Source organism: Trichoderma atroviride, chromosome 5 (genome assembly GCF_020647795.1).
Source record: "Trichoderma atroviride chromosome 5, complete sequence".
Lineage (NCBI taxonomy): Eukaryota > Fungi > Ascomycota > Sordariomycetes > Hypocreales > Hypocreaceae > Trichoderma > Trichoderma atroviride.
Window position 1 is genome coordinate 3,089,569 of NC_089404.1, and position 24,891 is coordinate 3,114,459.

General features: G+C 47.1%; 9 protein-coding genes and 3 non-coding genes across 12 annotated transcripts; 4 read left to right on the forward strand and 8 right to left on the reverse strand.

Annotated features, from left to right (window-relative positions):
• On the forward strand, nt 1–1,092 carry TrAtP1_010242 (uncharacterized protein; the record flags this gene model as incomplete). The annotated part of the gene is made up of 1 exon (XM_014089846.2): nt 1–1,092. Exon 1 carries the CDS (start codon nt 31–33, stop codon nt 1,090–1,092), a length of 1,062 nt encoding a protein of 353 aa, XP_013945321.2. The 5' UTR covers nt 1–30.
• A 1,918-nt stretch (nt 1,093–3,010) lies between these two features.
• On the forward strand, nt 3,011–4,503 carry TrAtP1_010243 (uncharacterized protein; the record flags this gene model as incomplete). The annotated part of the gene is made up of 11 exons (XM_066114617.1): nt 3,011–3,019; nt 3,080–3,094; nt 3,159–3,179; nt 3,252–3,272; nt 3,339–3,359; nt 3,421–3,441; nt 3,499–3,519; nt 3,581–3,601; nt 3,650–3,658; nt 3,721–3,741; nt 4,399–4,503. The coding sequence occupies 11 exons, from the start codon at nt 3,011–3,013 to the stop codon at nt 4,501–4,503; spliced, it is 285 nt and encodes a 94-aa protein (XP_065970713.1).
• An 840-nt stretch (nt 4,504–5,343) lies between these two features.
• On the reverse strand, nt 5,344–8,493 carry TrAtP1_010244 (uncharacterized protein; the record flags this gene model as incomplete). The annotated part of the gene is made up of 2 exons (XM_066114618.1): nt 5,344–7,798; nt 7,853–8,493. The coding sequence occupies 2 exons, from the start codon at nt 8,491–8,493 to the stop codon at nt 5,344–5,346; spliced, it is 3,096 nt and encodes a 1,031-aa protein (XP_065970714.1).
• Nucleotides 8,494–8,676: 183 nt separating this feature from the next.
• TrAtP1_010245 (uncharacterized protein) lies at nt 8,677–10,471 on the forward strand (the record flags this gene model as incomplete). Its single annotated transcript, XM_066114619.1, has 1 exon — nt 8,677–10,471. The coding sequence occupies exon 1, from the start codon at nt 9,548–9,550 to the stop codon at nt 10,469–10,471; it is 924 nt and encodes a 307-aa protein (XP_065970715.1). The 5' UTR covers nt 8,677–9,547.
• A 62-nt stretch (nt 10,472–10,533) lies between these two features.
• On the reverse strand, nt 10,534–11,473 carry TrAtP1_010246 (uncharacterized protein; the record flags this gene model as incomplete). Its single annotated transcript, XM_066114620.1, has 2 exons — nt 10,534–11,139; nt 11,198–11,473. 2 exons carry the CDS (start codon nt 11,471–11,473, stop codon nt 10,534–10,536), a joined length of 882 nt encoding a protein of 293 aa, XP_065970716.1.
• A 2,737-nt stretch (nt 11,474–14,210) lies between these two features.
• On the reverse strand, nt 14,211–14,291 carry TrAtP1_010247. Its single transcript has one exon. It is a non-coding gene; the product is annotated as a tRNA-Ser (tRNA).
• Nucleotides 14,292–15,120: 829 nt separating this feature from the next.
• On the reverse strand, nt 15,121–15,641 carry TrAtP1_010248 (uncharacterized protein; the record flags this gene model as incomplete). Its single annotated transcript, XM_014089843.2, has 2 exons — nt 15,121–15,233; nt 15,338–15,641. 2 exons carry the CDS (start codon nt 15,639–15,641, stop codon nt 15,121–15,123), a joined length of 417 nt encoding a protein of 138 aa, XP_013945318.2.
• Nucleotides 15,642–16,994: 1,353 nt separating this feature from the next.
• TrAtP1_010249 lies at nt 16,995–17,079 on the reverse strand. Its single transcript has one exon. It is a non-coding gene; the product is annotated as a tRNA-Pro (tRNA).
• A 193-nt stretch (nt 17,080–17,272) lies between these two features.
• TrAtP1_010250 lies at nt 17,273–17,365 on the reverse strand. The gene has a single exon. It is a non-coding gene; the product is annotated as a tRNA-Ala (tRNA).
• Nucleotides 17,366–17,696: 331 nt separating this feature from the next.
• On the reverse strand, nt 17,697–19,781 carry TrAtP1_010251 (uncharacterized protein). The gene is made up of 3 exons (XM_014089582.2): nt 19,150–19,781; nt 18,452–19,065; nt 17,697–18,378 (listed from the first exon to the last, which is right to left on the reverse strand). Exons 1-3 carry the CDS (start codon nt 19,379–19,381, stop codon nt 17,881–17,883), a joined length of 1,344 nt encoding a protein of 447 aa, XP_013945057.1. The 5' UTR covers nt 19,382–19,781; the 3' UTR covers nt 17,697–17,880.
• A 1,003-nt stretch (nt 19,782–20,784) lies between these two features.
• TrAtP1_010252 (uncharacterized protein) lies at nt 20,785–22,692 on the reverse strand. Its single transcript, XM_014089842.2, has 4 exons — nt 22,306–22,692; nt 21,972–22,236; nt 21,187–21,889; nt 20,785–21,118 (listed from the first exon to the last, which is right to left on the reverse strand). The coding sequence occupies exons 1-4, from the start codon at nt 22,403–22,405 to the stop codon at nt 20,993–20,995; spliced, it is 1,194 nt and encodes a 397-aa protein (XP_013945317.2). The 5' UTR covers nt 22,406–22,692; the 3' UTR covers nt 20,785–20,992.
• Nucleotides 22,693–22,835: 143 nt separating this feature from the next.
• On the forward strand, nt 22,836–24,064 carry TrAtP1_010253 (uncharacterized protein). Its single transcript, XM_014089841.2, has 2 exons — nt 22,836–23,024; nt 23,075–24,064. The coding sequence occupies exons 1-2, from the start codon at nt 22,972–22,974 to the stop codon at nt 23,970–23,972; spliced, it is 951 nt and encodes a 316-aa protein (XP_013945316.1). The 5' UTR covers nt 22,836–22,971; the 3' UTR covers nt 23,973–24,064.
• The last annotated feature ends 827 nt before the right edge of the window (nt 24,065–24,891 follow it).

Below are 24,891 nucleotides of genomic sequence, written 5' to 3' on the forward strand. Positions count from 1 at the left end.
AGACTTTTGACCCTGGCAATTCATTAAAAAATGTCAGAATTTCACCGATTTGGCAATTTACCGGCCGAGATAAGGCTCCAAATTTGGAGACATGCCTTACAGCCAATCAATCCAACCCGCCGCAGGGCTCATTTCTTCTCGGTGACCAATTATCTAGAAGATGGTGATGCGCTAAAAAAGCTCAGGGTGCAGTGCTTTCTGGGCTCTGATTGCGAATTCGAACATGGCTCTCAATTTTGCCTTGCAGCACCAAAATTTGGCAGCAGCCATTCGTGGACCAACAACAACCCATCTGCATATCTCTGGGATTTCGGCATATGGAGCGCATGCTATGAATCCAACGCCGTAATTGAAAAGCATTATAATCTCGATTACTGGAAAGCGAAGCTCCGTCAAGGCCGTACCAACTTTCGTGATTCTCAGTTTGACGATGCCTGCGTGCCATTCATTCACCTACGCCCTGGTGGAGATTGGTGCTTCCCCATTCATACAAACCGAGATCTCGTTTGCCTACAGCCCTCTAATATAGACACAGTTGGCTTTTACTGGGAACGTGAATTCTTTATGGAAGATTTCTGCATGATAGAGTGGAATAAAGGGCTGCGCGGCATTGTCAATTTGGCACTCGAATACAACCCTAGCTGGTTTGATGGTTTTATAAAGAACTTCTCTGTGCTACACTTCTTTCGAGAGAAGAGCCCGAGGGGCCTTCTCATCCGCACCCTGGTCGCCATGGACGATGATGATTCGGTATATCTCCCTGAAACGGTTTGGCTCATCGACCACAGCCTGAAGCGAGACAAGGATAAGGGCGATCGTGTGACGTCAAGAGAAGGCAAGGTGTTCCACGGAAGCAATGAGAAATTTGTTCAGGTTCTGGATGGTCACGACTATTCGGGCACTTACGACCATTCAGCGCTCGAGTTCCTGGATCACCTCGGAATATTACTTGATGGCCTCGAGCCGCCCCGGCACTCTTGTCTACGCCATAATGGAATGTATACTGGATGCAATGGGTGTGATGCTGGTGGATCGGACAATTACTACGTTGAGCACCACCTTCAGGTTCTAGCGTGCGAGGACGCCGAATAGCCCGCGCGGATGGAGAAAGCATGCTTTCGAATGAGGAGCTGGCAAGACGTTGACAAAAAAAGCATAGATTGTCGTCGGGTGAGGATCAAGTCAACTACTGTTTGTACATAGAATCTGGTGTTTAGATAGGTACCTGAGCTAATAGCATTTTCCGATCGAGTACATGTATTGCTATGCACTCTGCTCTAAATGTGCATAAAATTGGTTGAAAGTGTTTGAGATCCATTGGCTCTTTGCCAGCCCATATCTTCATGAGACGCTAGGCTTCTAATGCAATGCATGCGTGTCAGGTCTTTCCTCAAGGTCACGTTCGACTTGGCCAGTCTTGGCCGAGCCAAGGTTGGGGCAAAAAGAGAGATAATGGTTAAAGATGTACAATAGATAAAATCATCCTCAGCAGTGCTGATATCAAGTATAGCGCCGACTACGACGTATTTGAGAGAGCAAATGCCATCTCATCTCAACCCCTCACTTACTAGAGACTGCCCTCCAGTCCCCGCAGCATCAAGCCCTGCAGAATACTACCGAACAAGAACGCACTTGGGTAACACGGTATAAGAGCTTGCTATCCCCTGGAGGGTTTTTTACTGAGCGAAACTTTTGCGCAGCAGAATCTGTGACTCCACAAGCGCCGGTATTGTGAGTACCATGGCTCCGAACATTTAAGTTTGGCCTTACTCCCGCAGAGTTTTGGCTCCGCAAACGCTGGTATGATGAGTACTGCGGCTCAAATGTATCCGACGAAGAAAGGCTGGAGTTCTCTGCCACGGAAGAAGTAGAAGAACACCTCTACCAGGCAGGTTCCTTTCGCCAGCTGTCGTCCCACTTGCCCCTTTTGTATAGACGTGCGCAGTCGTCATCAGGCAGGACGATTGCCGTCGAATTCTTGACACCCTTGATCACAGTGTCGACCGTTGTATTCCATGATAAGCAGCGGCAAATGTGCCGTCAAGAGAAGTAACAAAAACAGTAACAAAAACAAGTGTCGACGTTTTCGCTGGCGGTGCCATTTTGCTGACGGTTCAGGAACCCCGTGAGTATTATTAGGAGAAGTTAAATCTATAAAAGCCCGTACTACTGCAAGCGCGGGAGCTCTGCACTAACATGGATGTAACTCAATTGAATATTTAAGGATTGTCGTGAAAAAAGAAATACCGGGTTGGTGTTTTATTGTAGATGTTTTTAACGGGAAAGTTATCCATTACCCTAATTCAGTTATCTGCACTCCAGATATACATATAGATTATCAAGTACTACTGCTACCACTGGATTACTGCTACTGCTGCTACTGCTGCTACTGCTGCTACTGCTGCTACTGCTGCTACTGCTATTCTTAAGTGTGTTTGGCGGGTATTTTAACATGTGAACTGGCTGCCTTGTTGAGCTACAACTGGGGTATTGGACGCCTAACTTCTCCCTTTTGGACTGTTGACTTTTCGCTAGCTGGTTAGAGAACCGAATCCTGATATCGGCAACTGGCACCGACAGCTAACACCTACCGACCACTCCTTCCTTCCCTTTTGATATGCAAATTTTAAACACTCCAGCAGAAATTTTTTTCCCTTTCTTTTTCTTTTCCTTTTTTCTTCTTCAAGTCCCACACTCACTTTGTGTTGTAAGTCCACTGAACGATTCTCCTCTCTTCTCGGTTTGGGCTGTGATATTGACGTCTGGTTTGCAGCACCATTTTCCTCGTAAGTACGTCACGACCAATCCACTGGGCCTTTGCGCTGGCTATCTAATCGTCTATTCCATTCATAGAACCAGACACAACGAGTTTGTCTCCATCAACGAGATTAAAAAACAGTTCAATTGCTAATTGGATTCTAGTACAATCAAATTTCCAAAATGCCTGTAAGTACTATTCCGTAAGAAAGTGTTTCGTATTGACTAGTGTTTGATCTGGTAGAAAGTCAAGATGCCGCCGGTAAGCTTCCTAGATATCGAGAGTTTATATTCAAGTTACAGCCTCACTGACATATTGTAGAAAGGATCATCGGAAGTGAGTTGCACCAATTGCGAGGGTAAGGATCCCTTCACTAATGACTCATTGATCGCAAATACAGGAAGCCCAGCAGAAGCTGGAGGTACGATTCTTTTCGTTTCCTTTCTTTCTTTTTAGCGATGACATAAGTAGCAGTTGTTGACACTCTCTCTAGCACCTGCGCCAAGATTTGCGCGTGAGTTTGAACAATTGCTGTCAGCCTTTTGGGATAGTAACAAAGCTAATAAGACAAATGCATAAGGATGTGATCAAAAAGGAGTTGGTAGGTTTGGCATTCTTAGTTTCATTACCATCAGACGATCTGACAAATATCTTCATCACAGGAATTAGATGAACGGAAGAAAGTAAGTGAACAAAGACCTTTTTCCTCGCGCCATGCTCATATCAAATTCCTTCTTTAGTTTGTGTCCGATCGAATCGCGGTATGTCTTTGATGTACGGGTCCCAATGATCCGCAATATGCTAATTTGACACACGTTGAAGCACTGGAAGAAAGAGCTCGCTGTAAGTAATGATGAGACTTGTTTCACAATTGTTATTGACAGTCTATAGGCTCGCAAGGTTCGCACATGTTCCTTTCTGTGATTGGTCACTACTAACTCAGTTTGTCGAAATCATCACAGGAGGTGGAAGCCATCGCCGACGTAAGCATCCAATCACACAGTGTGAAAAGGTAAAATGACTAACGAGTATAGGCCTTGTTCGAAAAGTGTGTTCAGGAGGCGGGGGAGGGGGTGAAGGAGGAGATGAAGGGGGAGGGGGGGAGGACTTGATTTCATTTTCTCCATAAATATAGTTATCAATAAATGATCACACTGCTTTAGTATTCTACGTTACCAGATATGGACGCATGTGCTGCACGCTTGCCCTCGCCATGGAAATATAGATCATCCGCGGCTGATCCCAGTCTACATAGATTTAGAAAATATAACCGCACGGGCATGCGCCATAACACTTGTCCATCTTCATATCCTTCCAGGAAATAATTTCTAAGTTAGCAATACTATTAGACGTATAGCAAGAAGATTTTAGTGCTTTTTATGTCGCGTGTTTGTTTATGATTTCTGTAGTCTTATTACAGTCCTCGGCTCCCAAAGGCTGTTCTAGAAGGGAAAAGATCTCTTGGTCGTTCTCAAGTATAAAATCCGAGGCTCGGGCGGCAAGTCTCATTTCGGACTCACTATTTGAAGCAGAAGATAACAGTCATAGTGACGCCTCTGGAGCTGATCCAAGAGTCTAGAAATGATAGATTGCCCACACCTGCTTTGTGAACATTGTCGTCGCTGACATCGAAGTGAAAGCCCACCGGCAATGTGAATGAATCCAAGTTCTGCAATGCTCTTTCTGGTGCTTTGGAGAGTTCCAATGAAGAGATGTCCAAAGGTTGTGTCCAGAACAGGGAGTAAAGGGCGCTGAGTAAAAGACGATAAGGTGAGTGCAGTCAGATGCCTCAATGCTCATAACTAAATAAATCGGGCAGCCTTAGCGCAGCAATGTTATTGAAACCCGAAAATATCTTCATTTAGTTTTTTATATCTGCCTATAGCAATCAGTCGGCAAAGCAGTTGTATTCTCCTATAGGATTAGCGATGTCCATACTCTTGCCGCGTGTCATTGTGACAATACAATGAGAGTAGACCACATGGAACCAAATAGGATATGAAGAAGAATAGGATACCGCACTAAGTTACCAACTAGTTTTATAAGATGATTGATTGTTTAAATTACCAAAACGACGCCAGCATCTACTATACAGTAAGTGGCCAGATATCTGCGACCACATTACAGTGCCCTACCCTAAATTGCAGAAATACATACTTTTCAAACATTTATTATTAATTCTAGAAAAAATATTTCAAAACAAAAAAACATATTTAGGTCTATAATTAGTTAAATAATAATATATATAAATCTTATTAGATTTTATATCAGACGACTTTGATGGCCAGAGTCTGCGCCACTGAAAATCATACTTTCCCTATGACGGGTTGAACAAAAGTTACCTTAAAACTCACAAAGTTCTCTGTCTTTTAGAATAGCTTCCACTCATAGTTTATACATCATTAAAATGTTTATACGGCTGGGCTACCGATGCCTCAGCTCAAATCATTGAATGAAGCGAATGGAAGCAAATAGAAACTTTGAAGATCTTGATACAATCACATGGATCTAACTATCTCGCATTTTATACTTTTTTACTTAGTTCTGCCAACATATGCTCTTCTAGTTATCATTCTTCCGTACATCTAGTTTATAAATCTCAGGCAAAATTCTTTATTAAAGCGTAGGCCCCAACGATCAGGAATACTCGGATTAGCGCCAAAATCGAGTAACATTTTGACAACTGCCTTGTGCAGCATATGTATGGCCAAATATAACGGTGTACAGTCATCAGGATTGAGGGCGTTGACGTTGGCTCCATGTGTGAGAAGCAGTTTCGCTACCTCTTGGTGGTTATTGTATGCTGCCCAATGGAGTGGTTGTGCGCCCCATCTGTCTGTCGCTTGTGAATTAACTCCACGCAAGAGTAGAGATTCCACAATTTCCGTATCCCCTTCGTATGCAGCTAAAGAGAGGATATCTTCTTCATCTGGCAAATTCGAGTTGAATGTTGTGCCTCTTTTCATGAAGATTTTTACCACTTCACATTTACCTCCATACACTGCAGCCCAAAGAGCTGTGCGGCCTTTGGAGTCTTTTGCATCTAAATCCACGCCGTTGTCCAATAGTAGCGTTATCATCTCCTCATCATTTGCCGCGGCGGCCCAATGCACCAACCATGAGCCATTATTATTTGCGCGAAGATCGATTTTGCCTGTACGGAGAAGTATTCGAACAATATTGTCGTGCCCGTATTCAGCAGCGCAGGATACGAGCGTTTTGTTGTTCTCATCAATTGGGTTGACATCCGCCACGCCCGCGTCGATTAGCAACTTGACTATCGCCTCCTTTCCATAATGGACTGCCCATCGTAGCGGCGTCCAGCGGATTTCATCCTTGGCCTCAGTTTTGACACCTTGTTCAACAAGCAGCTTAGCTATGACTTTGTGTCCCTTATAGGCTGCCCAAAGAAGCGGCGTCCAACCACCTATATCCTTGGCCTCACTGTTAGCGCCTCCAAGAAGGAGTTGACGAACGATGGCTTCTCTTCCATTGTAGACAGCAACAAGAAGCGGCGTGAAACCATCTTTGTCCTTGGCCTCAGTCCCAGTACCGCTTCCAATAAGTGACCTGGTAACATATTCATGTCCCACATAGGCGGCAAGGTGAAGCGGCGTGTGACCAACTTTATCCCGGGCCTCTATATCAGCATTATATAGAAGCAGTAGCTCAACTGCAGCTTTGTTGCCATAAAAGGCGGCCCAAAGAAGTGGTGTGCAACCTTTCTTATCCCTGGCCCCAACATCAGCGTCCTTTTCAAGCAGTAGTTGGACTTCAATCCTGTCCCCATTATAGACAGCCCAGAAAATTGGCGTGCAGCCATTTACATCTCTGGCCTCTATATCAGCGCCCTTTTCGAGCAGTAGCTTGACCGCAGCCGCTTTTCCCTTATAGACAGCCCAGAAAAGTGGTGTCCAACCATTCTTATCTGTAGCGTTTACATCAGCGCCATGTTCAATCAGGATTTTGGCAACAGTCTCCGTTCCCGTACGACATAGCGATAGAAGCGGCGTCTGGCCGTCTATATCCTTTGTTTCAATATCAGCACCTCTTTCAAGGAGCAACTTGACTGTGTTTCCTTTTCCCTCCTGGGCTGCCCAAAAAAGTGCTGTCCGATCATCCTCGTCTATAGCTTCAATTTCGCTACCTTTGTGAAGAAGCTTTTGTACCATGACCACGTCCCCTGCTTTAGCGGCAAGAATCAGGCTTAGATGATCACTTATGTCCAAATCTGACTGGCCATCATCAATAAATACTGTATCCTTTAGCTCTGATTCCCCATCAATAGAGCTTTCATGGGATTTGAAATCTGCTTCGCTTTTCCAGTTTGTAGTTTCGTCACCTAGACTGCCTAGAGATTCGCTTTTGTTTTCAAATTCATTTGGATCTTCTTGTTTCCAATTTTCGAGCTCTTCTTCCCGTGAGTTGAGTGATTCCAGCCTACTGGAGTTTGAAGATGCTGAATTCGCTGCGAAATATGGATTATGCTGAAAGTATTCGGAACCAAAAGTCATCCCTTCTAAGGGCGGTCTCTCTTTACTATGGCTCTGAAAGAGTCCATTCTCAACAAGCCAATCATAGACTTTGTCAGAACTATACTGTATGCGTTTATCGTCCTCTTGCCCGTTACCATCCGCCCAAGGTAGGGATCGAAGTGAGAAAGCATGCAAGTCTTTGGCAATGTGGTCGAGAAGCGTGTCCTTGTCTATGGAAACTCCTTCTCCTTCTTTTTCCGGCCAGTCGCATAGCGGGCAGGAGGTAATTTCCAGAGGAGCTGAACGCTTGCTAATATCCGTTAAGAGCGAAATTTGATCATATGGTATAGTGGCTGCGTGATTTTCCTTTATGTGGGTAGTGAAGTCTCGTTCGGTTTGAAACTGTTTACGTTGCTCGCAAGAAAAGCATATCCAGTATGTAAAGCTGTAATGTGCTTCAAGGATATGCAGTCTCCATGATTTAGCTGTGTTAAATAGCTTTGTAGGATTACTACAATCAGATAATATGCAGGTATACGGGCAGAGATCATCCGCTACATGTTTTCTGTCATGGTTAATGCGACGCACACCCCCTTATATGTGGTTCTAAAACACTTACTTCCACTTATTTCCCTCCAATACAGACACTGGGAGGATTTGGCAGCAACAGGGACACTTGAACACGTGTGCCCCATCTTTGATTTCTGGTGGTCGGGGATATTTGAGGTCGATCGTAGTTGATGAAACAACTGTGGATGCGGCAGTCGCTGGTAATGGAGCTTGTGGTAAAGCGAAGGTCTCGCTGATTGCGCTAGCACTTGTTCCAGTTCGTATGGTGCGATTTATAGAAGCGTTTGGTGCTTTACCTAGAGTCTTCAAAGCTAATGGGGACAACATCGGCTTCCGCTCACCCTCAAAGCTGGTTTCAAGTATCTCAACAGTGTGCTCTTTAGTTGTTGGCGCTGGCACAACCGGATTGAGGCGTATAGAATGCCTCTGCGCATAGAGGAAACGGTTGCGCCGCTTTAAATTACAATAGACTAAACGCTGTTGTATTTCATCAAGGTTCGATAGATCAATTTGTTGTTGCGAAAATTCACCACGCGCAAGTATGATTGTACCTAGATGATTCCGAAAGTCTTCGTAATCTTCTGGTTTGAATAAATGATCTGCTCTTTGTAGTCTTGAGCGCTTGCCAGATTGTCGGACTGAGATGGCGATTCGAGCAAGCTGGTCGAGAATTGCCTCGATACTCTGCATATTCTCATGCAATGGATTGCTTGATAATGGTGGCTCAGGCTGTTTTTCCAGCTGTCCCTCTGACACGGAATGGTCCGACAAAGAATCGTCCGACCAGGGGGGAGAAGGCTCGCTCTAGAAAGCTTTCAGGCGATAAAATTGGATCCCCGCCGCTGTCGTTATCTTGGATAGCTTCGGAAAGCACCGCACAACCTTGACTCCTATTAGCAGCTACATGGGCCGATACGACGACTAATCTGACTTAAAGTTTTGCATTTGTCCACAGTCCCGGCGAGCAGACGCAATAGATTGGCTATGACTGCGCGTGCTTCAGGCTTAGCCCTCAACCTGTGGTCAAAAGATGCTCGTCCGCCCGCTAAAGCACCGGTGCCAGATACCCAAAGGTTGAAATCGGCTAGACGGTTTTCCGCCCACTCGTCTTTCAGCAGTTCTTCGGCCTCTAGGCAGTTGGTGAAGCTCTGGAGGCACGCTTGGGTAGCTTCGGAGATAGTTGTACTGCTCGACATGGCTTATTGTTGCAGATATGAAACAAAATCTTGAGAGCGCAGAAGTTGGGGCAATTCTACCCCATTCCAGGTGAGGGGTCTAGTAATGACTTAACCAAGCGCGCAGGAATCATCTCCCAGCCTGGGAGAGTATAAGGTGCCGGAGGACACACTTTACAGTATTACACATAAGTCACAGGGATCACAAACGCTAGCCTAGTACATACATGTACTTTGTACAAGCCTTGTTCCAGCAGTATTTGAATGGGTTAAGAGCTTATTTCTAAAACAACGAAGCTTCCTCTCATACAGACAACGACGAACAAAGCAGCATGATCACAGGTGCTAAAGCCGACGGGGATAACTGAGGTGGAAGAAGTCACGCTACATGTAGCTATATATGTTCATGTACTGAGCTAATTCTTACTATCCTAGAGGCGTTTAATATTTACCTACCTATACATGCATGAAGCGTACGATCCAACCAATGGCAAAGTCGGATGGGCTTCTCTCTACCTACTAGCACGGAGTAGTGCCCGTTTACTTCACAAAGGCCTCTGCAATCGTGAATGAGGCATCAACTTCCAAGCATGGCACGTCAAAAAACTTACCTACTCGCACCAAACTTTCGTTTTAAGCCACAAAGCGGCCCGATTGCGCTAGGAAATCTTATTACAGACCCGCTACGACCGCACCGGGCGCTGACGACCGTCGACGCCGATTATCTACAGGCGAACTATCCCCGCATTGAGACGATAACCGAGCAAGATCATGCTCTGAGCCGTGCGACTGGCCATGATATCTCGGTCGGTGTTTGGGCTCAGTTTGTGCAGACCGTGTGTGCAAAAACCTCAGGCCAACGCAACTCGACAGCACAGACGAGTTACACCATGGATTCGCTAGAGGCCATGTACTTCGTCACTGATCCCTCACTAGAAGAGATCGAAGCTCGCCTCAAAGTACCTCGTGTCCATGGCTTCGTGAAAGCTAGCAGCTTTCCTGGCTTACGAAAGCCCGTATATATGGTTACAGGCTTGATGATAGCAAAGGGATTTGTGGCCCGACAAGAGACGCGGGAATCTACAGGCGCCCAAGTTGAAGCAAATGGCACTGTCCCAATGCCCGGAAGTGATGTGAGACTTGGTGTCAAGCTCTCCAAATCCACATATAACACGCAGAGCGATGCGTGGAGGGTTATTGAAGATATTGTATTTGCCTACCAGCTTCTTAAAATTGAGATTAAAGGATGGAAAGGAACAAAGCTCCAATATAATGAGCTTAGGCACAAGGCGGCATACCTTAGCAGGGATGAAGAGTATGATGAGGATGACGAGGATGAAGAAGATGACGAAGAAGATACATTTGATCAAGTGACAATTGATGCGGTGACAGTTGATAACTTATCACCTTCTGGCAATACTGGTGGGAATACGGTAGTTGAAATAGGGGAGAGCGACGCTAAGGTTATATGCATCTCAACGCGTGATGCATAGTACCCATGGATTAGTTATCAGCGTGTATGCCGAAGCAAAATTATAAGAGGCAACTAACTCTATTAATAAACATCATCCACTGCTGCGAGAAGGATTCCCCATCGAGCTTCCTCGGACTTGCCCATTAACCTCCAGGGCGTCAAGTATAAACAGTGCTCCTTTTGTGTTCGTGAAGCGAGCCCCACGAATGCTGCGCGCATTCCTTGGCGAGTCCGTAACTTCTTATTTAAATCTGGGAATGCGGCCTTTTCTGACCTGTTGGATATGTATCCAAGCAATAAACCCGCTATACCTGCTGCAACAGCGGCTGCAACCGATGTGCCAGACTTATACACCTCTTCGTTGTGATTGCTTAGCCCAGCTGACGGGACGTCCAAGCCTAGGGTACCAAACACTATCTCTTCATTCTGGTTTCGAGGAGGATTGAAGTCTTCAAAATCGCCGTTTGCATTAGTGCCCCGGATAGAGATGACAGACTCGTATCTAGCAGGGAACATTTCCTGCTCGTTGGCCCCGTGGTTTGATGCGGCTGCAAACAAAAGGATGGAGTCATCTCGCTCATACATCACTTCTCGAATGGCTCTACTTATGCATGGTTGTTCTTCTTTAAATCCAAATGACATCAGAACAATGTCGGCCTTCCATTCTTGGCTTGCCCAGGAAATCGCCTAGAACCCAGTTAGCATAAATAATGATCTATTTTTAACTTGATGTTCTATTACAAACCTTTGCGACATTCTCGCTTGAGTCCAAGAGTTCATCGGGATTTTTAGCAACGCGCGCAACGTAAATATGAGCTCCTGGGGAAAGCCTCATCACAAGGGATGTTAGATAGGTTCCATGCCCGTGGTAGTCTTGGTATTCATCAGATTCCTCAGTCCAATCTTTCCATTGTCGAAGCCGACTTGAATTATCTGAATCAAAGAAGAACAGGGAGTCATCGTCGCAGCCAGTATCTAACACAGCTATGCGAACCGGCGAGGGTGGGCTAACCGATGCCATTCGCAGATCAGTCAATTCGCTATTCAGCCATTGTATACGCGAGAGCCATTTTTTTGCATCTTTCTGACTTTTTGAGAGACTCTTCTTTGCTGCTCTTCTCAAAGATGCCTCTTCAGTGGCTGGCTCGGTAAGAGGGTGCAGCAGAGAAAAGTCGACCGAGCTTTTTGCCGGACGGCTCAAAGGGCCAATTTCAGTCCACTTATTCATCCACTGAGTCCCCCGGAGCAGCTCTTCTAAAGGAAAGACAACTTTATTGTATAATGTGTCTCTGCGTTGTTTCAGACCCTCTGCATTGTCTGGATGGGCAGGAAAGGTTTTGAGATCTAGGCAATTATTGACTGCGTTACGATAGCTCGGATAATCACAATCCTCCCAAAGCTTCTCGTTTTTCGAATGTTCTATAGCTCGTAGCAAATCTTTATTTGCCTTTGCTGCTAAGGATTGTTCGGAGTGAGCGTCAGTACTTTTGTAAAGTGGCGACCCAATCCCGATTTCGACTAATATAATACCAAGCGCTTGGATTCTTGGAAAGGGGTGTATTTCCCCATCCAAAACACTGGTCTCGTGACATATAGTGTCATTTTGGGTAGCATAGATCGAGAGGTAAGGCTTCCATGCGAAAAGGTTACTCTGTTCTCCAACGATATGGCGCGGGCGCTCTTTCATAAACTGGATCAAGTCGCTGGTCCACTTTGTATTCATCCAGTCCGAATCATAGTGCTGCCAGGCTGCGTGTGTAAGAATATAAGCCAAAGCAACTTTCATCTTAGCTGTAAGATGGTATAGCTTGAGAATATTTGCAAGCGAGATGCCGCGTGTATGTTCGACTATCTGTTCGATAGGCTTGAACCCAGCCTTGTGGAGTTTCGCATTCTGGACAATCAAGCAAATGCGTGAATTGGCTTCTAAGCTAATGAGCTTACAGAACTGTCCTTGATTCATTCGCACAAGCGGGGTTGAAGACGAATGTGATGAGGAGTCAGTGTTATAATTCGAAAACTGAACACGCTTCCTTGACTGCCCTGTCATGCTGAATTACTATTAGCTATATTTCATTGTATAAATCTTGATTGGCTTACCGGGAAAAAGTCAATTCAACATCTTGCCATTGTCCAAATTGGACTCCATTTGATACAGGGGTTGAAGAGAATAGCATATTATATCGCAGTTGACCCTGCTCTGTCATGCTTTGTGATGGTGGTTGAAGTAAAAGCTGGACTAAATGTCTATTATATACTTGCCGGGTTGTTTTCATGTCGCTCATGCCGCATGTGCAGCTCATCTCATCTTGCAAGAGATTAAGTAGTATTTTATTTTCCTTTCGATACTCGGCTGGCAAGTCTTTCGGTATGTCCTCGCCGATTTCATCTCTCTTCGCATCGCCGTGTGTCTTCATGAATTTTTGCAAATGAGCAATGGCTTTCTCGGCATCCTTGCCCCCGTTTGCCGTAATATTTATAATTCCTTGCTGGATATCTGCCTGAGCTTTCATATATTGCAACGAACGTGGTTCCGATTGTGCAATAGTCTTGAGTAGTGAATCATTTACTTTGTTCAGGGTTGACTTTACGCGCCACTGAAATGAGCGTTAATAATTGGTTAGCCACTTTCCCATCTAACTTATTCATGTGATCCGGGCTGAGCATAGCCAAAAGTCAATCTCTAGGCACTTACTCTGCAGATGGTTTCAACATCTTTCATCAGCTTCGAGATACGCAGGCGCAGTCGCTCCTCTTGATTATGATCGGCGGTATTTAGGCAGTCTGCGACCATCAGAAGCTCTGCGCCTAGGCGACCGCATATTGGCCTCTTGTGTTTTGCACCTAGCAGCGTGGCAGTATCAGCGACTCGCACAATTGCGGTATATGCGATATCCAAAGGGTCATCCGATGCCATCTGTAATTGACGTGTCACTTTTACTGTCTCGCAATTGGGTATTTGACAAGATCGCAGTTGATGAAGGGATAAGATGTGCCAGACGCGGGGTTGCATTTACTCCTACGTGGCACATGTAAGCGAATTTGGCCCTCAGCCTGATTGTTCGAATCATCAGCGAAAATAGCCCCACCAGTCAAAATCACAGACTCCCTAAGACTAGTAAAAGTCTCTGAGCGGAAGCGAACAACTCGGGCAGCTTAACACACCACAGAAGGGATCGCATGAAGAAGACAAACAGAAGCTGGGGACTATTATTCTTTCTCTTTGCGATAAAATGTGTGAAGGAGGAGCAGGAGGAGGGCGGAGGGAGAGAAGGAAAAGCGCAAGAAGAGGTATTATCATCAACAAATGATCACATTACTCGGATAATCTACGTGACTATATGGATACACGTGCTGTAGATGTAGTAGATGTAGTAGATGTAGTAGATGTAGTAGATGTAGTAGATGTAGTAGATGTAGTAGATATGATAGAGCTACTAAAATCCTAGAAATCCCTAAGTATTTTGAGATCAATTCATCGTTACAATAACATTATGCGCCATACTAAAGCTGTGTTCGTATACTTATACAATTCCTTTTTTTTTCTTTTTGCTGCTCACTTGGCACGTATGGATAAACAGTGTTTCTGTTAGTGGCGCTGCGTCAGATGTGGACTCCAAACTGACACAAGCAAGAATTGGGTCGAAAAGCAAAAGAGAAAGCGAGCCCATGTGCAAATCCTCCAAAAAGAAAAAGAAAAATTATTTCCGTTGCACACAAGCAGTGGAAAAAAATTAGTTCCAACTGGAGCTGTAACTCGACGGAGACAGGATTCGAACCTGCGAGGCCGAAACCATATGATTTCTAGTCATACCCATTAACCACTCTGGCACTCCGCCTTCTGAGCTGATGATAAGAAACAGGCGGTAAACAGGCCTCTAAACCTTGAGCGCAGAGCAAATTCTGAAAAACTTATTGATGCGCTTTTGGAGATATGAGCACACATCTATGATGGTAGGAAGATGATGCGCATCCATGGAAAAGTGCGCTGTAATTTATGAAGAAGTCGAAGAATACAAGGTTCTCGAAACGCCTACCAGCAATTGTCACTGCACCTTAAACATGCATCGCTCCCCTTTACAACACGTCAATACGTCTTGACCACATTACCCAGAAACAATCTCTTCACAAGTTTTTGTTGCGATGAGTTGAGAGAAGTAGTTCAATCTATTACTATTCATTGCGTATTGACAGTAAAGGAGAGCTCGAGTGAAACTTTTAGACTATCTAGTAGTGCGCCTTGTCATCTTACAGAATGTTTATAAAACTATTATCACTCGGCATGGTATTAATGGATGAAGGAATTGATCCTCCTAAAATAATCGCTGCGGGCGGTTTCTAAGACATGCTACAAAGTGCTCTATGATCTTTCACCCATACAATCTTCAACGTTATCTTTATTCATCACCAAGTATTCCTCGCTAATCCAATCCAAGAGGCACAAGTGAGCTTGACACCAGTAACTCATATCATACATTAGTTGGCGGTAGCTCATACATGCACAAAAGTAAGCGTCAATTTGTTAAAGCATCGCAATTACATACATGTGTTCTATACATAATATACAGACCAAGCGCCCAGCACTCAGGCAAAGCCCTGGTCATTACCGGAAACCCTCCATTGCCTCTTCCCACTACAGTTCCTTGGCCATTGCCTCTCGCTCAGCTCTTAGTTGGTGCCAGAGCAAGGAACGAATTTGTTCCCCTTGGCTCCATTGTGGGTAATAAGGCCAGCAACCTGGCAGGAGCTGGTGATTACAACGCGGTCAGCGCCAGGAGCGCCTACATATCACATCTCATTAGTCTCACAAAACTAATCATGCCATAGGTATATGAAACAAAGAATGGCAGAAATGGATAGGTGTTGGGTATGTATACACACGTACCTCCGCTGTAGAGAGCGCCCGTGTTAATGATGGGAAACTCCTGGTAAGGCCCCTTGACTCCGTTGAACTTGAACTTCTCGCCGTTCTTGAACGTGTGAGGATACTTGTTCGATCCGACAGTTTGCTTGGCTTTGAATAAAGTGCACGCCTTTTGGGCGGCCGCGGCGACTTGAGCATCGCCGTAGAAGGAAGCCTGCTTGACGCCACAGCCCCCGGAGAATCTCTCTACGAGATCGTTGGCGGGCTCGGAAGCGGGAGCGGCGCAGGCAAAGGCAACGAGAGCGAGAAGGCTGAGAAACTTCATTTTGAATGCTGAAAAGGATGGAACTAAGTGTTAGGAATGAGTGAAGACTCTGTAGGATGGAGACTGGATGTTCAAGTGAGTGACTGATGATGATACGAAAGAAAGACGACCAAAACTGGGGATACACCCAGCATTTATACAAACATGTCGTGATACAAATTTCCCTGTATGCAGCGTCTCACAAATGAATCCCAGCAATACCAACAGCAAATTCCGGCGCCCGTACTTTTGCCGCAATGACCTTGCGACGTTTCATTTCACATCAACTAAATGCTCACTACGATATAACTTGCCCTATTCTCTCCTCACTCTCCACCACAAATTGGAATGCACAAGACTTCTCCGAATCAACGCCTTGACATTCACCAGGGTGCCAAGGCGATGATCTCTCACCACAGTCTCACAATCCACGAATCCCATCCGAGAAAAATACCCGGTGCCTGCATGCAGCAATAGAAAGACGCTGACATTCCATGGCTCAAACACCCTTCAAAATAGTAAGATCTTGCGCAACTAGGAAGGTCAAAAGTAGTATACAAGCATTCAAGGGGGGCTTCCCCAGAGTGCAGCACGAATCGGCAGTCTCGGAGTTCTCCTAAGCTGAAATCGATTGCGCCCGCAATAAACGGTATTTTGTAAAAGAATACGGGGGGGGGCCTATGGCCAAGCGCAAACGTCAGATTATGAAGCTTCCCGATTCGGGACATTGTGCTGCGCCTCGGAATGAAGATCATTTATATTTTAAGCAAGTCTTGGCTCTGTGCTTAGTGCCGATCCAAATGACAGGACAATCTCCGAATCAGGTCAGCATAACGGTCTTTCCCATTGTGTTTGTGTTGGAATTGATGAATTGGATAAAGGATTTTCTCTGCCATGTTGAGTTCTAGATGCCAAATATAAAATTGAAACCGCTCTCATACAGAAAAAGCCCCTGGATACCTACACTGTCAAAGCTGCCAAACAAATAAGCTTATCCGGATGCTCCCGCCCCGACCTACTCACACACCTGATACAGCGCATTAAATAACTAAAACACACACCTACCAGATTCGAGACGACGCTTATTCCATGGGTAAAGCTGACGATGCCGATTGGGGCAACGCACGTTGTAATCATGAACAGATGCTGCATTGATGATGATCGGAAGTCGCCCGACGAGCAGCAACATGGGCATATGGACACCAGATCAGATGGCTTTCTTATTAATAGCCCAACGCAAGCAACGTTACCGGTCGCGAATTAAAAAGAATACAATTCATAAAAGATTACGGATGAATAATACCACCATACGATGCCACTAATAAAAACAAAAGATCACGGGTACCAGACTTGTATAAAAAAGCAAAAAAGAAGGGGCCAAACCGTGGATTGAACACGGGACCTCTTGCAGTTGAGTTGGAAGCCCAAAGCAAGAATCATACCACTAGACCATTTGGCCGCTAGCTGTTATGACTAATGATATCTTAGGCAGATTTATAAATACATTCCTCCAGTCCCACATAAAAAACTACATATCCACCAACATTCCAACCCCATAATAACGCCGCGGCACTAAAAAAGCAGACTCCATCCACTAAGATAATTTTTTTAGAAATAAAGCTGTAGAAAAAAAGCAAAAAAGAAAGAACACGTGGAGACAGAGGGATTTGAACCCCCCGACCTTTTACAGGCTTGTATTGAATGAACAATGCAAAGCAAACGTGATACCCCTACACCATATCCCCTATGTTGAAAATTCGGCTTTGTAAACTAATTTATACAGCCCAACATCATAACGGATGCAATCGCATGATGCTCATCTTTCTTCTTCTACGAGATCGAATTCGAGCGTCATGCTGCATCACCTCTTATTTCATTTTGACAATTAGCCAACATGTCCTGGTGCTGCGCTAAACCAATTGCCAAGAATCACAGTCCGCCAATCCTATTATATGAACATGGAAGTTCTCCAGAAAAAAAAGGCAAGACAGAAGGGAGGCTTTAGACTTTCCGCCAGCGCCAACACGTGGAAATGACGTGCATCCATCAAGATTCCCCGGATTTATTCCCCAGATTCAAGTCAATGGAATTGTTATTCCTCTATGCGCTAAAGCCCGCTACTTATTAAGTATCAAATATCCATTCCTCCTCAACTGTATTACAAAAGACAGGCTCTCTAAGTTGTATGTATGTACTCATATACTATATATATATAACATCTCTCTTCAAATCATGCCATTAAATATTCAAAATCAAATCATCAAAACGCCACCATCATGTAGCCAAAAGCAGCTCCTGTCAGTAGCAAGCTGCCGCTCAAGGCTTTAGCCCCGGATGGGGCCGCTGACTTTCCATCCTTGTTTCCGTCCTTGGAGGAATTGTTGGTATCGCTGGATGGGTCGTTGACGGGATTGGCCTTTGGAGAGGACGAAGGCGTTTGCTTGTCAGCGCTGGGCGTTGTTGATGATGGCGAGTTACCGCTGGTGCTAGATGGGTCCGGGGTAGGCGTTGAAGTGCCTGTCTCTGTGGCCGTTGAGATTGAAGTGGGTGTTGGTGCGTATTTGGAGTCCATGGTGAACTGGTCGAGGATGCACTGCTCCATCAGCTTGTTGTCGGTGTAGTTGCCGGGCTCGCCAAGGGGCGTGAGCGTCAGGATGTAAGAGGTGTCAAAGCTTCCGGCGCCCCATCCGACGAAGCCGATGTAGACGTCGCTGTTGGCACTGATGGCCTTGTTCTGGGCACAGAAATCGGTCATGCACTGTTCACAATATTAGCTCCAAATTCAACGTCTCTCACTCAGTACATGAAGACAAAAATGAAGAGCCGCTTACCGAAGGATCCATTGAAGCACCGGTTTCCGAGATGATGGCCTGGCGCTTGTTGTCCCTCAGCCAAGTCGCGAAATCCTCAAAGGCCTGGACGTTGTCGGTAGTGCATTCCACGTGGGATCCCGAGTTGTTGATGTCGAGATACTTGTGCACGTCGAAGTACAGCAGATCGGTGCTGTTGTCGGGGTTTGTAATGGCACCGAGGGCAGCGGCGCTTCCGCTGTCCACGTAGGTACCGACACTGGCAAAGTTGGTTGCGGGCAGCAGAATCATCTGCGAGGTGGCGCCGGCCTCACGGATGGCGGTGACGACCTTTTGGCAGGTCTGGGCCCAAATATTGACGTCCAGATCGTGAGGCTCGTTCATCAGACCAAAGATGATCTTGTCGTTCTTCTCGTAGTACTTGGCAATCTGGACCCACAGGTTGACAAAGACTTCGTCCTCGACGCCTCCCTGGCCAATGATTCCGCCATTGTATCGGGCAAAGTTGTGCATGTCAATCATGCACCAGGCACCGGTGACGAGACAGGCGTCAATGACCTTGTTGTAGGATCCCCAGTTGAGCTCGTCCAGCTTGCCGTCCACGGTGTTGTTGGTGACGAACTGCCATGTGGCGGCTAGCAGCGATCCACATTAGTATGAGACATGATAAGACATGATGTTGTGGGTTGATGATTGTATATGAGACATCAGGCACTCACAGATGCGAAAGACGTTTAGGCCGTCATCCTCGGCAAAGTGCTTCATCTGACCGGCGCCATCACCGCCCTTGTAGCTCAGCAGCGGAACGGACGAGGTATCGGTCGGACAGCTGCCGTCAATGTCGCACCCAAAGTCGATTCCCGGGATGGCGACTCCCAAATACCGGATCTTGCCGGCGAGGGCGCCAGATGCAAGGGCCAAAGCGGCCGCAAGGGCGGATGTTGGGCGCATATTGATGTCGTATATAGTGTGATTAGAGGAGTATGCCTTTTAAATACTGATAATCTTTTCTTTTATATTCCCTTGTCTCCTTCTTCTTTTTCTCTATTCTTGCAACGGATGTATGTCGCACAAGCTCCAGCTGAGGCTTGATTTAACGAGATGGCGTATGCGTATTAGCGAAGGGAATTGGCGATGCCAAACGAGATGGTGAAAGCAACGTAACAGACAGCAAATTGCTATTGCTATGCAGAAGAAAAAAACGGCAGAGCAAGCAGAACCGACGACAGCCTGAATAACGAAAAATAACGAATGAGTTACAGCTGCATCATGGTTTTGCCGGGGGGCGAGCGAGTGAGCGATGGGAAAAAGCGACTGTTTCCACGAACGAAGAAGAGGTGAGAAGAGAGAAAAAGACAGGAGAGCGAGATGCGCCAGAAGTCCATCCACACGACTGACAGCCGCCTTTCTGGGGCTGTGAAGAGCAAAAACGCCGACTTAGCGCCTCCCCGGCCACTGAAGGATGCCACTCTAGCGAAGCCCAATTACCTGTCACGGCTCGTATGGGGCCAGTTCGGGCATAGCGGGCTGCGATGTTCGTATTTGGGACCGTCAGACTATCAATCAATGCGCTGTGCTCGTATTCAATCTTCATTCGTCGCAGTCGTTGTTTACCGTCACGCCATGCCATCAGAAATTTACACTTTCATCGCTGCAGCATGCAGGGCGCAGAGCAGCTTTCCCACTGACACACGCCACCACCGAGTCAACGTCAAAAGAGGGAAAAAGAGAAAATTCGCAGTGACATTCAATGATTGGAAATTCATTTCTAGCGCTGCAACGCCGCTACAAAAAGAGAAGAAAACGACGCAGGGTCTGATTGCGGGCCTTGGAGCGGAGCCGCTACGGGTACCTGTTGAAGGCCCAAATAGGTTCTGGACGGTGCTCCTTACTCGTACAGGCACGAAGGAGGAACCAGAATCTGCTTAGGCGGGCGTTCTTTTTTTACCGGCCAATGCGAATTATGAGATACGAGAGGGACAAAAAGCCCAAGGTGCTGACGCGTGCCTGGGCTCGGATTACGGCCTGCCGTGGATAAGACGGCAAAATGTGGCACGTATTACTCGGTACGTACTTGCGTTGCTGCAACCTCACCGAACAAGATGGCGAGACCATGGCAGTGAATTGGATCGACGACAGCCTGAACCGAGTTGCCACTTGTAGATGGACGATGCAGAGGGGAAATGAGCAGATCGCAAGCAAAAGGCGGAGGATCCGCGCACTAACAGCCGGGGTCTCGTTACGGAGCACGCGACAGGGTTCACCCCGTATCGAGTGCTCCAATGTCTATTTATACTGAGAAAATGAGTATCCAGCACCCCAATTCTACTATCCAGTACTCCAGCCATATATTGCTGCTGCTGTTGCTACTGCTGCTATTTTTTAATTAATTTTACAGTTGTGTACTTGGATCTTGACATGTGGACTGGCTGCCTTGTTGTGCAGCTGGGGTGAATGAAATTGAGGGCGCTGAATAACTTCTCCCTTTATATTCATCATCCAACAAATGTTACTGAACAACACGATTCAAAGAATTTTATCTTTTCGTAAAGCATCAATCATTTACTTGACAAGCTCGCTATAAACAGCCCGCTGCAAATCCGTATACAGCCGCGACGACACCGGATCGCCAAACGGAAACATGCCCACCACCAGCACCGCCGCGATGCCCGACTCCGGATCGATCCACTAAACGCGATGTTAGAAAACAAAAGATGCCTCAATATCACAAGAGTAACGGTAAAAGATAGACTCACCCATCGCGAACTGCACGCTCCGCTCCACGACAGACTGCCCCTCCTCCTCAGCCCAGCAACATCCTCCATCGTCACCATCCCGCCATATCCATACTGCAGCGCCACACCATCCGGCATCTCAGGGATATACGCCTCTCTCCTCCCCTCGCCATAGACAACATCCCCCATCATCGCCCTCTGCCGCTCGTCCAGCTGCGGCGCAAACATCATCCGCGCCGTCTCAGCCGAAACCACGCCCGGCTCAACCTGCAGCAGCGCGCGCAGCAGCCGCACGTAGTCGTTGGCCGTGGTGTGGATGCCCGCGCCGGCACTGTCCATCTCGGGCTCCTCCGGGACAATGTCAAAGGCCGATAGAGAGCCGCTGGTGGCGTCGCGGATGGCCACTTGGGCTCGTCGACCTGCGGTGTGAGGCAGCTGCTTGACGCGGAATCCCGTATCGCGCATCTGCAGAGGGTCCAGGACGTGCTCCTTCATATACGAGCCGAGGCTCTGCTTCTCCAGCGTCTCCAGGCCTACGCCGGCCCAGTCCAGAGCAGAGCCGTAGGCCCAGCCGTCGCCGGGAGGAAACACGAGCGGCGTGTTGTAGCCGTCTCTGGAGAGGCGAATAACTGGCCCAATAGGACGGCCGACGGCTTCGGACCATCTTCGCAGATTAGGGTCTGCCACGTCATAATGGAGGCCAACGGTGTGAACCATCAACTGCCTGTACCAATATCAATACCTGAGCTGTGCCATGTTATGGGTGATATCGACCAATGTCTCAGGACTGCTGTGCAAGAACTCACTTGAGTGTAATCGGCCTCCCATTGTCCTCCAGCACAGGCTGCCCCTCGGCAGTGAATCCCCTTAAGATCTGCATCTTATCCAGCTCGGGAACAAACGACCGCATATTGTGGTCCAGCGAGATCCTGCCCTGCTCAACCAGCCGCATGAGACAGGTCGCAGAGAGGAGCTTGGTGATGGAAGCGCCGTAGGTGAGGGTGTCGCCATCAAAGTTGGGCGAGCTGACGTCGATGCCCGTTCGCCCAGCAGAGCCAGAGTATATGATGCCTGTAGATTCTCATTCAGTAAAACAGTGACTATGAGACTTGATCCAACAAAATGAAAGTTGCGGCTCACCATTTCGATCCGTCACTATAAATGCAGCTCCAAGCAGCTTGTCCTTGGTATCCTCGCCATCAGCGACAGCCCGCTTCAAAATAGCATCCAACCTGTCCATTGCTGCGAATAGACACCACTTTTATACCGCGAATGTCGACCAACAACTTGTTGAATATCACTGACAATCAAGAAATTTACGACGCTGTGACATGCTAGTGTGGCTTGTTCCTCACTAGGTAACTGTTAAGATCAATGGTGGCTGCATGTGCCGTGAGATGGAAGAGCTAAAGCAATCGAGATGCAGATCTAGCCCTCCTCGTGATGTCAAAGGCTGGCGAGGTGACGACCAATAAAGATGAAACAAAATTAAAGCCCAAAAAAATCATTAGCTATTGCACTCGTTTTATATCATAGCACAACATAGAATCTCACTTATAGAATTGATTCGCCAATTGCATCATCTTCAAGAAATGGCCCGATCGAGAGATCCATCCACCCATGCTAAGAGCGGGACCCATATCCCGCACCAGTCAAAGATGCCTGTTGCGGCTCTTTCATCTCACCACTTCATGTACTCTGCTCCATCTCAACTCAATCCGCCACAATCTCAATTCCTTCTCAATTCTCTAAAGACTACACATCACACACCAACTCATCTACACTCAATTATCCAATCTCGACGCCATGCCTGCCCGTACCTCATCCGGGCTGCTCGACCTCATCACCGTCTTTGACAAGTAAGCCCACCACCACCTCAACTCTACATTAATACTCACCCACACTCCAGCGTACCTCTCGACTTCGACCTCAACCATGACCCCTACTACACCCTCATCCTCGCCCCAGACAGCCGAGTCCACGGCTACATCCACCCAACCACAATCTCCCGCATGCCCTGGCCAGCATCCTTCTCCATCAGCCACACCACCCGCCAAGTCACCCTCTCCCCTCCTCCCTCCACCACTTCCGCCTCCAATCACGCCAACACCGCCTTCCAGCAAGCCGTAGACGCCGCCATCGACGGCAACATCTTCCCCACGCTCAACGGCCTCCACAGCGAATACTTCCTCGTCCCCGGCGCCCGGCACTTTGTCCAGATCGAGCGCTTCGCCGCCTCCCTCTTCGGCATCGCCACCCGCGGCGCCCATCTCACAGCCTACACAACCACCGCCGACGGCGAGCTCCGCATCTGGGTCGCCAGGAGAAGCAAGACGCTTCACACCTACCCGGGCATGCTGGACAGCACCGTCGCCGGCGGCGTCAAGGCCAGCGACTCCCCGCTCGACTGCATCCTCGCCGAGTCCATGGAAGAAGCTTCACTGCCACCATCCCTCGTTGCGCCTCGCGTGCGCGCCACGGGAGTGATTACGATGATGAACCGCAATCCACGCACAGAACTGGTCCACTCGGAGATTCTGTATACCTACGACTTGGAATTATCCGGCCAGGGAGATCAAGTGCCGCGCCTAGGCGACGACGGCGAGGTCGAGGACTTTGTGCTAATGAGCTGCGAGGAAGTCACAAAGCGAATGCTGGCGGGCGAGTTCAAGACGAATGTCTGCGCAGTCATGATCGATTTTCTGATTCGCCATGGCAAGATCACGCCTGAGAATGAATCGGATTACGTGGAGATTTGCACGAGGCTGCAGAGGAGGCTGCCGGTGCCTACGAGGGCCGATGTATAAAAAAAAAGCTGTTTGATAGAGCATCATGTACACGTGGAATAAAGAGCAATAGATCAAGTACACAGACACCATATCAAATAAAATCTCATCATAAACATATCCACGCATTCAAACCCCTTAATTTCCCAAATTTCTTTCCACCATCATATATTGCACAATTGTTTGCCCGGTTTCTGCAACTTGCCGTGACGTACACAAGCACTAACACGCCCGAAACACCGATAGCCGCCACGGCTTAACCCGCACCACCAACTTTCTCTCTATCTTATCCTTATCGCTACTACACATTAACTTTTTTTTACCCATCAACCTCTCTGTCCGTTACTACTGCATCGATACTACATCCCTTCTTCTTCTTCCTTAATTTCTTCTCCAATTATACATTCTTCTAATATCCTTTCCTTCAGCTCTTTTCCTATTCTCCACCCTCCTCCCTCTCAAACCCACCCCAAAAACGAAAACTCCTCACTCACACTCGCCTCGTCATCTACCTTATACAATCACCACCAGACATCCACCACCCGCAGAACACAAAAAAGCCCTCATCAGCCAAAACACCACACCACTTCTCCTTCCAAACATGTCAACATAGCTACAAGCTTCAAACATCACTTTTTTCAGCTTCATCCTCGCTTCGTATCTGCGCAAAACGCACACCCGCAAACAAACTCGAGCCACCACAAAACTAACAGCTCAAAACAAGGTGTGCATATTTCCCTTAGACAACATCTTGCCTCAATCTCCTCCTTTCCTTCCTCCAAACATTCTTCCCTTTCAGACCTTCTTCTCTCCTCCAATTTTTCCTTAAAATCAAGAAAAAAAATGCGGAACCAAACCATCCACCCGCCATCCTCCTCTGTTCTTCTTCCCCATCTACAAAAACTTCACGTCGTATACGAACCAACTAACATACCATTTC